Genomic DNA, 16,899 nt, shown 5'->3' on the forward strand with positions numbered 1-16,899 from the left:
TCACAGTCACCTAGCCATATCTCTATTGCTTTCTTTCCCATGGAATCCAGTCCCCTCCCCTCCGACAGAGCAATGATTCTGGGAAAGGTCTATCGGATCACAGGCCAGGGCCAGATGGTCTCATTTCATCCCCCATTCATGGAAAACACCAGGAAAGAGCTGTATGGGACCTGAGTCTCTCACAAGACTGGGCACCCCGATGTCTGGCAAGGGGACAAGACTGTGAACTCGGCCACTTACTCCCCCAAACTGCCCGGCAGCAGGAGACTGAGGCCAGGCAGGTGCTGGGGGAGGAATCAGGAGGGAGTGGGGAGGGAGGTACAAGGGTTTGTGTTTGGTGCCAGGGCCAGCAGAGGGTGTCCTCAGCCCACAGTTTGAGCAGGCCATGTGGGTTGAGGAAGGATCATGAAGGAGGGACCAGAGAGCAGCTCCGTCAGTCTCCCCTATTTACTCCCTTATAGCAAGAGAAGGATCAAACTGGCTTCTGCCTCCTCATATCATCTCAACCTGTCACTCTGAGCCGTTTCTATCTCCTGTCCTGGTATCCCCCAGATCAATGCTTCTCCCAAGGCCTCTACTCCATTCTAATCCTCCTCTACTACCCCTTTTCCAGGAAACATTATCCAACCTCGGCTTAACTGATGCTGTCCTCTCCTGGTTCTCCTCCTATCTCTCTGGCTGCTCATTCTCAGTTTCTTTCAGGGACTCCTTCTTGCCTCCCAGCCACTAACTGTGGGAAGTCCATCAAGGCTCAGTTCTGGGTCCCTTTCTAATCTCCATCTACACCCACTCTCTTGGAGAACTCATTTCCTACAATGGCCTCAACTACTATCTCGACGGGGGTGATTCCCAAATCTTCATCTCCAGGCCTGATATCTCTCCTTCTCTCCGGTCTCACATTTCATTCTGCCTTCAAGTCATCTATACTTGGATGTCTCGCCCACTCCTCAAACTTGACCTATCCAAAACAGAACTCCTTATCTTCCCACCCAAACTCTGCTCTCCTCCTGACTTTCTCTTCACTGTAGAAAGCACCACAATTCCCCCTGTTTCACAAGCCCCTAACCTTGACGTTATCCTCTGCTCATTGCTCTTATTCATCTCTCATATTCAGTCTGTCACCAAAATAGCAGTTCTGCCTTCACAGTGTCACTAAAATCCACCCTTTCCTCTTCATCCTAACTGGCACCACATTGCTACAAGCACCTCCTCAAGAACCTCCAGTGAGTGCCCATCCACCTCCCCATCAAACATAAGTGCCTCACCATTGGCTTTAAAACATTCAGTCACCTTGATCACTCCTTTCTCGCCTTTCTGATTTCCTCTACCACCCAGCACACTAACTCTGCTTCTTGAACTGTCAACCTACTCACAGTACCTCGATCTTGTCTAACTTGCCGCCGACTCCATGCCCACATCCTGCCTCTGCCTGGGAGCACCTACCCCCTTCATATTTGATAGATATTTTCTCTCTCCCACCTTTAAAATCACATCTCTTCCAAGATGCCTTCCCTATCTAAGCCCTGATTTTCCCTATTCCTTCTCTCTTCTGAGGTGCGCTGGAACTTGGATTTGACCTATTTATTCACACCATGCTCAGCCCCACACGATTTATGTACATATCCATAATTTATACATTTATTTTAATGTCTGTCTCCTGCTCAAAACTTTAAGCTCCTTTCATACAGAGATTGTGTTCACCAACCCAGTTTTTTTATGGTATTTGTTAAGCGCTTACTATGTGCGAAGACTTGTACTAAGCTCTGGGGTAGATAGATGCAGTCAGGTAGGACACAGTTCATGTCCCACAAGGGGTTCACTGTCTTAATCCCCATTTTACAGATGAAGTAAATGAGGCACAGAAAAATTAAGGGACTTAGCCAAGGTCATGGAGCAGACAAGTGGTGATCCTAAGTTTAGAAGCCAGTTTCTTCTGCCTCCCAGGCCCATGCTCTATCCATTAGGCCACACTGCTTCTTATGCAGCTTGGTTGTATCATACTATCCCAAACAGTTGGTACAGTGCTCTGGGCACAGTGAGCACTCAATAAATAGGATTGATTGTTGGACATTTGGACCAGTGCTCTTTTAGAACAGCTATGGGCATGTTGATAGATGTGGAATAACTCACTCCCTGATCCATGAGACAGACTTTAAGGCTGGTTTCTCGTCATCACCATTTATCTTGTCCCTGCACGAGTGGGTGTAAGACCTGGTAGCTCTGGAGAAGGGGCACAGGGAAAACTGGTACTACAAGAGATGGAGGCAGAGCCAGGGACACAGCTTTCATTAGTGGGGACAGAGAGGGAGAGAGGACCAGAAAGGGAGTGAGAAAGAGAGAGAGAGAGAGAGAGAGAGAGAGAGAGAGAAAGGACCCCTCCTTTCCTCTGTCAGTGTCTTGGGGCCCTGTGACCTGAGCTGGGTGACGCCCCTAGAAGCAGCAGCCATTGGGCAGGGAGCAGATTTGCATGTGGGGGCTGCAGGAGGGGGATGGGGGCAGAGGGAGGGGTTAAGAGAGACTTTGGGGAGACCAGCCCCAGAGCTGGGGCCTTGGGGACCAGAGCTCTCGTGTTCGTGTCCATCATGGCCCGCACTCCTCTCCTCCTCCTCCACCTTCTCCTTGCTCTCTGCACAGGTGCGGCCAGGGTCAGCTAATGCCCGCCTAAGGGCCCTGAGCATGGAGACTTCCTCATCATGGGTGGACCCAGGAGGGATATAGGGGAGGGGGCGGGGGGAAGGATGCCCAGGGAGGGGTCCACTGCAGTTCTTACTGATCTTTTCTCCCCTCCAGGTTTCGTGAGTTCTGTGCCGACTCAGCCACCTTCGGCGTCTGTGGCTCTGGGACAAACAGCCACACTCACCTGCTCCGGTGTTAGTGCTAGCTATGTGTCCTGGTACCAGCAGAAATCTGGCCGGGCTCCTGTGCTGGTTATATACGATAATAGCAAGCGACCCTCCGGGATCCCCGACCGGTTCTCCGGCTCTAAGTCCGGGAGCACAGCCACGCTGACCATCGCCGGGGCGCAGGCTGAGGATGACGCCGATTATTACTGTCAAGAGCAAAGCAGTGCTGCTGCTCACAATGACACAGGGTAATGGGGAAGTGAGATAAAAACCCCCATCCCCACAAGCCCTTCCCGCTGCTCGGCCCCTGCCAGATGGTGCTCTTTTTCAGGACAGGGAGGGGAAACTTTGCTCCAGCTCCCCTAGCTTTCCCTGCATCCTGACCCTCCCACACTCCCCTATCACCCCGATGATCCCAAACTCATTCTCGACCCCCCTAAGCTCCACCTCTTGCCCCCTGCAGATTCCCCCTTTGTCGCATCTCTGGGGCTTTGGGTGAGGCCCCTTTAAGAAAGCTGAAGCTGCCATCCCTGTCATCATCAATATTATCATCATTCATTCATTCATTTGATCGTGCTTATTGAGCACTTACTGTGTGCAAAGCACTCTACTAAGAGCTTGAGAGAGTACAATATAACAGTAAACAGGCACATTGCCTGCCCACAACAGGCACACAGTGAAGAGGGGGAAACATACAGTAATACACATAAATGAATAAATACATAAATTATAGATAGATACCTAAGTGTCGTGGGGCTGGGAGGGGACATGAGTGAAGAGAGTAACTCAGGATGACACAGAATGGTGTGGGAGAAGAGGAGAGGAGGGTTTAATCAGGGGAGGCTTCATGGAGGAGATGTTCCTTCAGTAGGATTTGAAGGAGAGGAGAGCAGTCGTCTGTCTGATAGGAACATCACCTCCACAACCACCATCATCATCACCAGTGACCTACTGTGGGCACAGTGCCAGGCTAGATCTTTGGGAATACACAACTATCAGGAAAGATACAGAGTCCGCCCCCATAGACCTTACAGGCTCATTGAGAAGCCAGTCAACAGAATGTGTTCACCGTACACAGGGTCCCACCCAGGGGATTCCCCGTCTCAGGTCTCTCTTCTCACCAGCAGGGCTGTCTGGTCTCTGCCCCAGGCTCCAGCGCTCCACCCGGCCCTGGATGTGTCCTTCTTCCCATTGCTACCATAGCACAGTAATGTGGTAACATAGGCAGGTTAGCGATCTGAGTTGAAGGGGAATCGCCTGGTGGCAACCCCGTGTGTCTGCTCCATCCTGTCCGGCCTGTCTGGATGTTGTGTCTTACCTGGGGGGGATGTTTGTCTCTTGTTCTTTTCCCATCTTTGGTTTGTTCAGGTCCCCTGGGGAGAAATGACCGGCCTGGGGCCAATTCTCTGGTGTCACCAAGGCAGGATAACATCTATCCTAATATGGGGACGCTGTCACAGTCGCCTAGCTGTATCTCTATTGCTTTTTCCCCATCGAGTCCTAATCCCCTCCCCTCCGACAGAGCAGTGATTCCAGGAAAGGGAGGTCGGCCCATGGGCCAGGGCCAGGCCCAGGTGGCTCCATTTCATCTCTCATTTGTGGAAAACACCAGGAAAGGACTGTGTGGGACTCGAGTCTCCCCCAACACTGGGCACCCCAAAGCCTGGCTAGGTGATAGACTGTGAACTCTGCTACCTGTTCCCCCAACCCTCTCAGCAGTAGGAGACTGAGCCCAGCTAGGTTCTGGGGAAGGAATCAGAATGGGGTTAGTAGGGAGGGACCAGGGTTAGTCTCTGGTGCCAGGGCCAGCAGAGGACATTCTCAGTCCAAAATTTGAGCTTGCCACATGCCTCGAGGAAAGATCATGGGTGAGGGACTAGAGAGCAGCTCCATTGACCTCCCCTATTTGCTCCCTTATAGCAAGTGGAGGATCAAACTGGCCTCTGCCCTCCCTATCTCACCTCACCCTAACACTCCAAGCCATTTCTACTTCCTGTACTGATTATCCCCCAGATCTCTGCTTCTCCAAAGGCCTCTACTCCATCCTAATTCTCATCCATTACCCCTTTTCCTGGAAACATTATCCACTCTTGGCCTCACTGATGTTGTCTTCTCTTGGTTCTCCTCCTATCTCTCTGGCCACTCAATCTCAGTTTCTTTCAGGGGCTCCTCTTCTGCCTCCCAACCACTAACTGTGTGGAGTCCATCAAGGCTCAGTTCCGGGTCCCTTTCTGTTCTCCATCTACACCCACTCCCTTGGAGTAGTCATTCACTACCATGGCTTCAACTACTTTCTCTATGGGGATGATTCCCAAATCTACATCTCCACCTCTGATGTCTCTCCTTCTCTGCACATCTCCTCCTGCCTTCAGGCCATCTATACTTGCATGTCCTGCCGACACCTCAAACCTGACATGTCCAATACAGAACTCCTTATCTTTCTACCCTTCCCCTGACTTCTCTGTAGAAAGCACCATGATCCCCCTGTTTCACAAGCCCCTAATTTCAGGTTTACCCTCGACTCATCGCTTTTATGCATCCCTCATATTAAATGACACAGGGTGATGGGGAAGTGAGACAAACCCCCCCGTCCCTACGGGCCCGTCCCCCTCCTCTGTCTCCCTCTGCCAGATGGTGCCCTGTGCCAGGACGGGGAGGGGAACGTTGCGCTCCAGCTCCCTCAGATTCCCCTGCTCCCAAACCCTCTCTGACTCTTCCACCGAACTTATTATTCCTCACTCACTCTATAACACCACCTCCCCCGGGGCCGCATCTCCTGCTTCCCGCTGCCCTGCTCCCCCACCCCAGGGGTCACCCACTTATTCTGACCTCTGTAGTTTATCTGTCCCCTTCATGCCCCTCCATCCTCACTATCATCGCTTGCAGTGACAGAGGGCAGCCAATGTGTAGAGCTCTCTACTGGTTGCTCACTATAGGCCAAACGCTGTATTGGCTGCCCATTGTGGGCAAAATGCCATACCGGGTGCCCTCCATGGGCGAAGCGTCATACTGGGGGGTGCAGAGTGGCCTAGTGCATAGAGCCTGGGAGTCCAAAGGACCTGGGTTCTAGTCCCGGCTCTGCCACGCGTCTGCCGTGGGACCTCGGGGGACTCATTTCACTTCTCTGGGCCTCGGCTAACTCATACGTAAAACAGGGAATAAGACCGTGAGTCCTTCGAGGGACGGGGGCTTTGTCTGACCTGATCAATTTGTATCTACCCCAGCGATTAGTACAGTGCCTGGCACTTAGCGCTAAACAGATACCATAAAAAAAAACGGAGCCGCAGACTGGCACCACCTCCACAAACCCTCAGGAAGGCTGGGGCTGCTGCAGCCTTAGCGGTCCCTGTGATGATGATGATGATGATGGTATTTGTTAAGCGCTTACTACATGCCAAGCACTGTCCTAAGCACTGGGGTCACGGTGGTGACTGTGGACTCGGAGTCGGGAGAAGACTGAAATCCCGCCTCCCTAGGCCAAAGCAGCCTGCTGATCTTTATTCTGCCGCTGTGTACTTGTCCATGTCTTTATGTTGTCCTCAGGTACCGTTTCATCTGTTCTACGTATCTGTTGCCTGTTTCCACTTTTGCCTTTATATCCTTAATGGGACTGGGGTCACTATGTAATTTCCACCCGTGTATTCGTTGCCGGGGTTGGATACGGTGTTTGGCACCGAGGAGGCGCTCAGTCAATGTTCCCGCGGGCTGGAAGGAGCAGCGGCTGGCCGGTGGGCGGGGGGAGGCCCGAGGGTGTGAGGGAGGGCGGGGCCGCCAGGGGGCGCCGTCGGGCCGTGGGACCCCGCCAGACCGGTGGGAGGGGGGGAGGCAGCTCCCTGGCGCCCCCAGGCGGTGGGTGACGGTCCCCGGGGGAGGGTCGGGGCGGGCCTGGGGATGGGGCCACGTGGACAAAGAGGGACGCACAGAGACAGACAGAGACACAGAGACCCTCTGTCTGTCCGTCCCTTCCTCTCCCCCGCCCCGTCGGTGGTGTCCGCCCCCTGTCCCCCCCCCCCCAGCCAGGCCCGAGTAGGCTGAGGCCCCGCCCCCAGCGTCCGCGTCAGCCAATGAGCGGGGAGCAGATTTGCCTGCGGGGCCCCGTCGGGGGTCGCGGGGAGGGGATAAGAGAGCGGTGGGGGAGGCCGGGCCCGCAGCCGGGGCCTCGGGGAGCGCAGCGCTTCGCTCAGTGTCCGCCATGGCCCGCACGCCTCTCCTCCTCCTCCACCTCCTCCTGGCGCTCTGCACAGGTGCGGCCGGGGGCGGCTCGGGCCCTCCTAAGGGCCCCGGCCCCGGGGACTGCATCGGCGGGGATGATATCGATTTGGGGGGAGGGGGCCGCTGCAGTCCTGCCTCACCCCCTTTTCTCTTCTCTCCTCCAGGTTTCGTGAGGTCTGTGCCCACTCAGCAGCCCTCGGCGTCTGTGGCCCTGGGACAGACGGCCACACTCACCTGCTCCGGGGTTACCGGTAGCTATATACACTGGTACCAGCAGAAATCCGGCCGGGCCCCTGTGTTGGTTATATACGATAAAAGCAAACGACCCTCCGGGATCCCCGACCGGTTCTCCGGCTCCAAGTCCGGGAGCACGGCCACGCTGACCATCGCTGGGGCCCAGGCCGAGGACGAGGCCGATTATTACTGTCTGGACTATGCAAGCAGTAATAATCCTCACAGTGACACAGGGTGATGGGGAAGTGAGACAAAAACCCCCATCCCCCTCCTCTGCCCCTTCTCCCAGATTCACTCAGTCGAATTCACTGAGCGCTTACCATGTGCAGAGCACTGTACTAAACGTTTGGAATGTACAATTTGGCCAAGGGCAGATCCCTGCCTGACAACGGACTCACAGTCTGGAAAGGGGGAGACAGACAACAAAGCAGGTAGATAGGCATCAGTACCTTCAAAACAAATAGAATTATAGATATATACACACCACTGATAAAATAGAATAATAAATATGTACATATATATTATTCTATTTTATCAATGGCGTGTATGGATATATACACGCCATTGATAAAATAGAATAATAAATGTATACATATGTATGCAAGTGCTGTGGGTGAGGGAGGCCGGTAGGGGCAGAGGGAGGAAGTAGGGGTGATGTGGAGGGGAAGAGGAGCAGAGGACAAGGGCTGGGACTGGGAAGGCCTCCTGGAGGAGGTGAGCTCTCAGTAGGACAGTCTGGTCTTCATCCCAGTCCCATCGTTCTTGCGGGCCCTGTACGTGTCTTTCTTCCCATTGCTACCACAGCACGGTAATGTGGTGACACAGGCTCCTTAGAGATTTGGAGTGAAGGGGGATTGCCCGGTGGACACCCTGTGTGTTCTCTCCCTCCTGTCCGGCCTGTCTATTAGTTGTGTCTTTCCCGGGTGAAACTTTTGCCTCTCGCTCTTTTCCCTTTTTTGGTTTGTCCAAGACCCCTGGGGCGAAATGACCGGTCTGGGGCCGGTTCTCTGGTGTCACCGCAGCAGATAACCTCTGTCCTAATTTGGAGATGCTGTCATAGTCTCCTAGCCGGGTCTCTATTGCTTTCCTTCCCATCGAGTCCTAATTTTCTGCCCTTTACAGAGCAGTGATTCTGGGAAGGGACGGTTGGACCGCAGGCCAAGGCCGGGGGTCCATTTCATTCCCCGTCAGTCAAGGTAGGAATGCAGCTACCAATCCGCATCCCCAGATCTGGGGCCTCGGGGAGCAGAGCTTTTGTTTCCATCTCCACCATGGCACACACTCCTGTCCTCCCCCTGCACCTCCTCTTCACGCTCTGCACAGGTGTGGCTGGGGACAGCTAGAGCCCCTGCAAAGAGCCCTGGGCAGAGAGACTATCTCATCCTGGGGAGGACCCAGGAGAGGATGATGGGGTTGAAGGGTTAAGGATGCCCAAGGAGGGTTCCAGTGCAGTCCTTCCTGACCTCTTCTCTTCTCTCTTCAAGATTTTCTGAGTTCTGTGCCGAATCAGCCACCATCAGCATCCGTAGCTCTAGGACAAACAGCCACCATCACCTGTTCCGGTGTTAGCACTACCTATTTGGCCTGGTACCAGCAGAAACCCGGCTGGGCCCCTGTACTGGTTATATACAGCTACTATGGTGATTTTGACCCACCCTCCGCGATCCCCGACCGGTTCTCCGGCTCCAAGTCCGGGAGCACGGCCACGCTGACCATCTCCAGGGCCCAGGCCGAGGACGAGGACGATTATTCCTGTCAGGACTATGCAAGCTGTAGTAATCCTCACAGTGACACAGGGTGATGGGGAAGTGAGACAAAACCCCCCATCCCTACGGGCCCTTCCCCCGCTCTGCCCCTCCTGCCAGATGGTGGCCTGTGCCAGGAGGGGAATGCTGCATTCCAGGCCCCCCCAAGCTTCCCCTGTGCCCCTCACCCTCCCACACCCCCTCATCACCCCCAGAACATTCTGGGTCTCAGTCTTGCTGGGCCCCACCTCCTGCCTCCGGCCGTCCTGCTCCCTTCAGGCCCGGGGGATCCGCAGCCGCTCAGACCTCTGGGGCCTCCGTTTCCGTCCAGGCCCCTCTGAGGAAGCAGTTGCTGCTCTTGCTATCGGCGCCATCGCCACCACCTTCGTAACTATCGCCGTCATCATCGTTTTCCCCATCTCCACCTTCCGCTTCCTTGATGTTTTGTGTACAAGGCACTGTACTGGGGATTTTGGGAACACACAACTGAAGAAAAGATAGGAAACCTGCACGTCCATCAGTCAGTCCATCGATGGTATTTATTGAATGCTTAATGTGTGCAGGACACTGTATTTGGCATTTGGGAGAGTACAATTCACCCACCCTCAGCACTTACATACTTCTCTTAAAATTAGATAAATAGCGTATTGATGTTATCGTTTGTCTCCTCCTCTGAACTACAAGCTATTTATGGACAGGGATCATGTCTGCTAATTCTATTAGACTGTACTCTCCCAAGGGCCTAGTCCAGTTCCATGCACATAGTTAACGTTCAATGAATACCATCGATTGAGTGATTGATCTAGACGATGCAATAGACGTGATCCCTGCTAACTAGGATTGTACAACCCAGAAGGGGAATCAAGCATTAAAATAAGTTACAGAGAGGGGAAGTGGCAGTGTGGAGGAATATGGTCATAAATGTTGTGAGGCTGAGGGTGAGTTGACAAGGTGCTTAAGGAGTACACCCCCGCAAGGATTGGTGAGGCAACGGGGAAGGAAATAATGAGGGGAAATGAGGATGTAGGAAAGACCTGATAGAGGAGACGTGATTTTGGTAGGACCTGAAGGATGGAGGGTGTCATGGTCCATTGGCTATGAAGGGGGGCAGTTCCAGTCTAGAGGAAGGAGGTGGCAACGGGTCAAGGGCAGGATAGATGAGATAGAGTTAGAGAGAGCGGGTTGATGTTAGAGTACAGAACTTTGTGGTTTGGGCTGTAGTAATGAATTCATTAGGGAATCTGATAAGCTCTTACTGTATGTCAAGCACCGTTCTACAGTAAATCAGGTGGGACAAAGTCTCAGTCCCACATGGGGATCACTGTCTAAGTGGGAGGATGAACGGACCCGGAATTCCCACGGTTTAGACGAGGAAACTGAGGTCTAGAGAGATGACGTTACCTGTCCAAGGCCACACGGCAGACAGGTGACAGAGCAGGGATTAGAACTCAGGTGCTCTGGCTCCCAGGCCCATTCTCCTTCCGCTAGACCACATATGCTTCTCAGTAGGAAATCAGTGAAGTAAGGTTAGGGGGAAGGCGAGTGAATGCCTAAAAATCAAAGGAAAGGAGTTTCTGTTGGATGCAAAAAGGGATGGGCCACCATTGGAGGTCCTTGAGGAGTGGGGAGACGTGGGCTGAATGTCTTTTCTAGAAAACTGAGTCGGGCAGCAGAGTGCAGTGTGGACTGAAACAGGGAGAGACAGGAGGCAGGGAGATCAGAGAGGAGGTTGGTGCAGTAGTCAAGGAAGGAAATGACAAGTGCTTGCGTCCACATGGTAGCATTTTGAATGGAGAGGAAAGGATAGATTCTAGAGATGTTGTGAAGGTAGAACTGATTGGCTTCTGTGACAGACTGAATATATGGTTTGAGGGAGGGAGATGAGACGAGGATAATGTCGAGGTCATGGGCCTGTAATAGTTGGTGCTAGTAGTTACAATATTTATTTTAAAAGTGCTTACTATGTGTTGAGAACTATTCTAAGCAATAGGGTAGATCTAAGTGATTTAGATCAGACACAATATCCGTCGCAAAAGGACTCATATTCAAAATAGGAGGGAGAGTGGTATTGAGATGTGGAGGATGGTTGTGTTGTACAGAGCGATAGGAAAGTCTGGTGGAGGACAGGGTTTGATGGGACGATGAAGCGTTTGATTTTGGACTTATTAAGTATGAGGGGTTGGAGGGGCATCCAAGTAGAAGAACTTGGGATCTAATGGGAGGGTCATTCAATGCAATTTCATCCCCATACCCAACCTGCTCTCTCCTAGGTTGCCCCTTCTCCCCTTCCCTAGTCCTCTTCTTCCCTGCTACCCAACTTTCAATAAGCAGGAACGTCTGATTGGGCACCACAGCCTGATAGCCAGAATGACAGGTTGGGTGCAGGTTTAGTTCTCACTCCCAATGTCAGTATAAGGTGGCTTTATTTTTTTATGGCATTTTGTTAAATGCTTCCTATATGCTAGGAATTGTACTGAGCACTGGACTACATAGAAGTACATAGCGTACTTGAGTGCATAGTACATAAGATGCAGTCTATGTCCCACATGGGGCTCACATTCTTCATCCCCATTTTACAAATGAGGGAACTGAGGCACAGAGGAATGATGTGACTTGTCTGAGGTCACACAGCAGGCAAGTGGCGGAGACGGTATTTGAATTCAGTGTCTTCTGATTCCAAGACCCGTGCTCTACTCGAAAGGCCTCTCAGCTCCTCCCGTCCGTCTGGAGTGTATTTCGTCTGCAGCTGTGGTTCCTGACAGTGGGTCTAATTTCCCAGGGGCCTGAAGGTGGCAGAAGAGCCTCGCGGAGTTGACCCACCAGGGTTAGGCATCACCATCATCATCAGCATCATCAGCATCATCCATGGTATGTATTTAGCACTTACTCAGTGCAGAGGATGGTCCTAAACGTTAGGGAGAGTACAACACGACAGAGTTGGCAGATACGTTCCCTGAGCACATAGAGTTTACAGTCCAGAGCCTGTATGGTATAGGTATAGTAGTAATGATAATTTTGGCATCTGCTAAGCGCCTACTTTGTGCAGGGAGTTTACCGAGCACTGGGGTGCATACCAGTGAGTTGGGTTGGATCTAGACCCTGTCCCACGTGGGGCTCACAGTCTCCCTCCCTATTTTACAGTTCACTGAGTTAGAGAGAAGTGACTTACCCAAGGTCACATAGGAGACAAGTGGTGGAGTCGCAAGAAGGGGCAGTCGTGTTTGAGTTGTGTGTGTTTTCCTTCTACACCTTCCCAAAAGAAGGCATTGAATTATTCGGGCCTCATCTCAGTTTTTTCTGTCTGTCCCACCTTCTGTACTATACCTCAGTCTGGATCTCCCTCCCCTGCACCCTCCGCTCCCCCATATGCCCTCTGGCTTCTTTATTGACCCTTTAGTGATATAATTATTATGATTACATGTGTGTCTCTGGACACACACAGAGACAGAGTCAGAGAGAGGGAGACAGAGAGGAAGAGACATACACAGAGAGAGAGACCCGCCCCCCGCCCCGTCGGTGGTGTCCCCCCTTCCATTCTCCTCCCCTGCCCCCGGCCCATCTGAGGCCCCGCCCCCAGTGTCCGCGTCAGCCAATGAGCAGGGAGCAGATTTGCCTGCGGGGCCCCGTCGGGGGTCGCGGGGAGGGGATAAGAGAGCGGTGGGGGAGGCCGGGCCCGCAGCCGGGGCCTCGGGGAGCGCAGCGCTTCGCTCAGTATCCGCCATGGCCCGCACGCCTCTCCTCCTCCTCCATCTCCTCCACCTCCTCCTGGCGCTCTGCACAGGTGCGGCCGGGGGCGCCTCGGGCCCTCCTAAGGGCTCCGGCCCCGGGGACTTCATCGGCGGGGATGACATCGATTGGGGGGAAGGGGCCGCTGCAGTCCTGCCTCACCCCCTTTTCTCTTCTCTTTTCTCCTCCAGGTTTCGTGAGGTCTGCGCCCACTCAGCCGCCCTCGGCGTCTGTGGCCCTGGGCCAGACGGCCACACTCACCTGCTCCGGGCTTAGCAGTAGCTATGCTACTGCCTGGTACCAGCAGAAATCCGGCCGGGCCCCTGTGCTGGTTATATACGGTAATAGCAACCGACCCTCCGGGATCCCCGACCGGTTCTCCGGCTCCAGCTCCGGGAGCACGGCCACGCTGACCATCTCCAGGGCCCAGGCCGAGGACGAGGCCGATTATTACTGTCAGAATGCTTACTTTTCTGCTCACAGTGATACAGGGTGATGGGGAAGTGAGACAAAAACCCCCATCCCCACGGGTCTGTCCTGGCCTGCCCCTTCCTGCCAGAGGATGCCCTGTACCCGGAGAGGGAGGGGAACTCTGAGCTCCAGCTTCCCGACCTTCTCCTGTGCCCTTCACCCTCCATCACTCCTTCATCACCTCCAAAACGGTCTCTAAGTCCCGTTGGGCCCCTCCTGCTTCCTCCAACCGTCCTGTTCCCCACAGCCCCAGGGGATCCGCAGCCGCTCAGGGCTCTGGGGCCTCCATTCCCATCCAGGCCCCTCTGAGGAAGGAGTTGCCGCCATCGTTATCGTCATCATCGCCACCGCCATCGGATTCGTTGCCTCATCATCATTTTCCTCCTCTCCACCATCAGCCTCCTTCACATATTGTGTGCAAGGTACCCTACTGGGCATTTCAGGATCCCACTGCACTAGAAAAGATTTACCGAGCACTTATTGTGGGTAGAACTGTCCTCAGCACTTGAGAGAGTACAATTTACTCCACTCTCAAACCCTCAGCACTTCTGTACTTATCTTCAAATGAGATGTGATAAATAACAAAATTGTTTACGTGAATGTCTGTCTCGCCAGGCTGCGTCTCCTGCCTGTCTTATGTATATTCGCACTGCAGCTGAAGTTCTGGATGGTGGGTGAGATTTCCCAGGGGCCGGAAAGGGGCAGTGGAGCTTCACGGAGCTGCCCAATGGTGGCTAAGCATCATCATCATCACCACAACGATAATCATTATAATTATGGTACTCATTAAGCACTTACTATGTGCCAAGTACCGTTCTAAGTGCCGAGGTAGATAGAATGTAGTTAGGTTGGACAGTCCCTGTCCTTCATAGCGCTCACGCTCTTATTCCCATTTTACAGATGAGGTAACTGAGGCCCAGAAGATTGAAGTGAATTGGCCAAGGTCACACAGCAGACATGTGGCAGAGCTGGGATCAGATCACATGAACTTCTACTCCCAGGCCCTCTATCCACTAGGCGGTGCGGCTTCTCCATCAATGGTCTCTGTTTATCACTTGCTACGTGCAGAACACTGTACCTAGCACTTGGGAGAGTACAATACAACAGAGTTGGCAGACGCATTCCCTGCCCACAACAGTCTAACAGTCCTGAGACTATTCAGTGTTGGCTTGTAGGAAGGGGCAGTTGTGTTTGTCTCAGAATAGCCGAAGCTGCTTCTGGTGACCTCGTTCAATCAGCCTTTCGATCAATCAGTTGTATTTATTGAGCCTATACTGTGTGCATACCACTCTACTAAGTGCTGGGGAGAGTACAATACCCTAGAGTTGGTAGAAACGTTCCCTGCCCGTAACAAGCTTTTCTAGAAGAGGAGACAGATATTTATGTAAAAAAATAAATTATGGATGTGTACATAAGTGCTTTAGGACTGGGGGAGGAATGAATCTGTGTGCAAATCCAAATGGATTTTCTGTGATTCATCAGAATTCCCATGAGGATTCCACTGGCCCTATTGGATCTGGCAGTCTTGATGTCTGGGAAAATGAGGATCTGATTGAGAACGACAAATAGAAAGATGTTTGGGAGTGAGGGATGGCAGAATAAAATGGAAACTCTTCTCTGCATTTCCCTGCAAGATGACTCTACTTCAGCACCAGGCAGTGGCAGACTTTCGTATGCTTGAAAGCTGATCCCTGGTTTGTCAGAAACAAAAGTTAATTTTGTGAATGAGGGGAAGGGTAGCCAAGTGGAGAGAGAGAATGTGTGAGAGAGAGAGAGAGAGAGAGAGCCCCCCCCCATCCTCTGTGATCTGGGTCCCCCCAGGGTCTGGTAGGATGACTTCCACAGGAGCAGCAGTCAATGAGCCGGGCACCAGATTTGCATTTAGCAGTTTGGGGAGGCATGGGGAGGGGTTAAAAGAGAGATGGGGAAGCCCAGCCCCAGAGCTGGGGCCTGGGGTAGCAGACCTTTTGTCTCTGTCTCCACCATGGCACACACTCCTGTCCTCCTCCTGCACCTCCTCTTCGTGCTCTGCACAGGTGTGGCTGGGGGCGACTAATGCCCCTGCAAAGGGCCCTGGGCAGGGAGACTATCTCATCCTGGGGAGGACCCAGGGGAGGATGTTGGGGTTGAGGGGTTAAGGATGCCCTGGGAGGGGTCTATTGCAGGCATTTTTGATCTCTCCTCTCCTCCAGATTTCGTGAGTTCTGTGCCGAATCAGCCACCATCAGCATCTGTGGCCTTGGGACAAACAGCCACAGTCACCTGCTCCGGTGTTAGTGCTAGTTATGTGTACTAGTACCAGCAGAAAGCCGGCCGGGTCCCCGTGCTGGTTATATACGATAATAGCAAGCGACCCTCCGGGATCCCCCACCGGTTCTCCAGCTCTAAATCTGGGAGGACGGCCACACTGACCATCTCCAGGGTCCAGGCCGAGGACGAGGCCAATTAATACTGTCAGGAAGGTTATGGTAATGTTCCCAGTGACACAGGGTGATGGGGAGGTGAGACAAAACCCCCCCGTCCCCATAGACCCGTCCTCCTGTTCTGCCCCTTCCTGCCAGATGATTCCCTATATCAGGAGAGGGAGGAGAATGCTGCGCTCCAGCTCCTCCACCTTCCCCTGTGCCCTTCACCCTCCTGCACCCCTTCATCGCCCCCAAAACGGTCTCTGTCTCACTCTTGTTGGGCCCCACCTCCTGCCTCCCGCCACCGGCCCCTCGCAGGCACAGGGGATCTGCAGCTGCTCAGGGCTCTGGGGCCTCCATTCCCTTCTAGGTCTCTCTAAGGTAGCACTTGCCGCCATCGCTATCGTCATCATCGCCACCACCAACAGATTCATCGCCTCATCTTCATTTTCCTCTTCTCCACCATCAGCCTCCTTCACATATTGTGTGCAAGGTACCCTAGTGGGCATTTCAGGATCACAAAGCACTAAAAAAAGACTTACTGAGCACTTACTGTGGGTAGAACTATCCTCAGCACTTGAGAGAGTACAATCCACCCCACTCTCAAACCCTCGGCACTTAAGGACATATTTTAAAATTAGAAATGATAAATTACAAAATTGCTAATGTTAATTTCTGTCTCGCCGCACTGTGTCCTGCTTGTCTTATGTATATTTGCACCGCAGCTGCCGTCCTGGACGTTGGGTGAGATTTCTCAGGGGCCGGGAGGGGGCAGCGGAGCTTCACAGATCTGCCCCAGTGTGGCGAAGCCTCATCATCACTGTCATGATAATCATGATAATTAGGTTACTCATTAAGCGCTTACTATGTGCCAAGTACTGTTCTAAGCTCTGAGGAAGATACAGGTGGTCACGTTGGACAGTCCCTGTCCCACGTAGGGCTCACGCTCTTAATTCCCATTTTACAGATGACGTAGCTGAGGCCCAGAGACGTGAAGTGAATTGTCCAAGGACACACAGCAGACTTGTGGCGGCTCTGGGATCAGAAAACATGACCTTCTGCTCCCAGGCCCTCTATCCTCAAGGCCATGCTGCTTCTATATCAAAGGTCTTTGTTTACCACTTGCTACATGCAGAACACTCTTAGCACTTGGGAGTGTACAATACAATGCATTCCCTGCCCACAACAAGACTGTTCAGTGTAGGCATGCAGGAAGGGGCAGTTGTGTTTGCCTGAGAATAGCTGAAGCTGCTTCTGGTGGCC

General features: G+C 53.0%; 2 protein-coding genes across 4 annotated transcripts in view; both read left to right on the forward strand.

Annotated features, from left to right (window-relative positions):
* Positions 1-16,899, forward strand: part of LOC100682076 (immunoglobulin lambda-1 light chain) — a 197,557-nt gene that overhangs the window by 32,765 nt on the left and 147,893 nt on the right. The gene's annotated exons all lie outside the window — the stretch shown is intronic.
* The window catches only part of LOC100681294 (immunoglobulin lambda-1 light chain), a 152,024-nt gene continuing 137,668 nt past the window's right edge, over positions 2,544-16,899 (forward strand). The window contains exons 1-2 of one of the 3 annotated variants that reach the window (XM_029049363.2): positions 2,544-2,634; positions 12,952-13,237. In XM_029049363.2, coding sequence (XP_028905196.1) covers positions 2,583-2,634; positions 12,952-13,237 — 338 coding nt within the window. In that variant the 5' untranslated portion in view covers positions 2,544-2,582. Of the gene's footprint in view, positions 2,635-6,990; positions 7,088-12,710; positions 12,816-12,951; positions 13,238-16,899 lie in introns of those variants that run through there. The other 2 variants (XM_029049361.2, XM_029049355.1) reach the window with 2 other exon arrangements.

Source organism: Ornithorhynchus anatinus, chromosome 21, assembly GCF_004115215.2.
Source record: "Ornithorhynchus anatinus isolate Pmale09 chromosome 21, mOrnAna1.pri.v4, whole genome shotgun sequence".
Lineage (NCBI taxonomy): Eukaryota > Metazoa > Chordata > Mammalia > Monotremata > Ornithorhynchidae > Ornithorhynchus > Ornithorhynchus anatinus.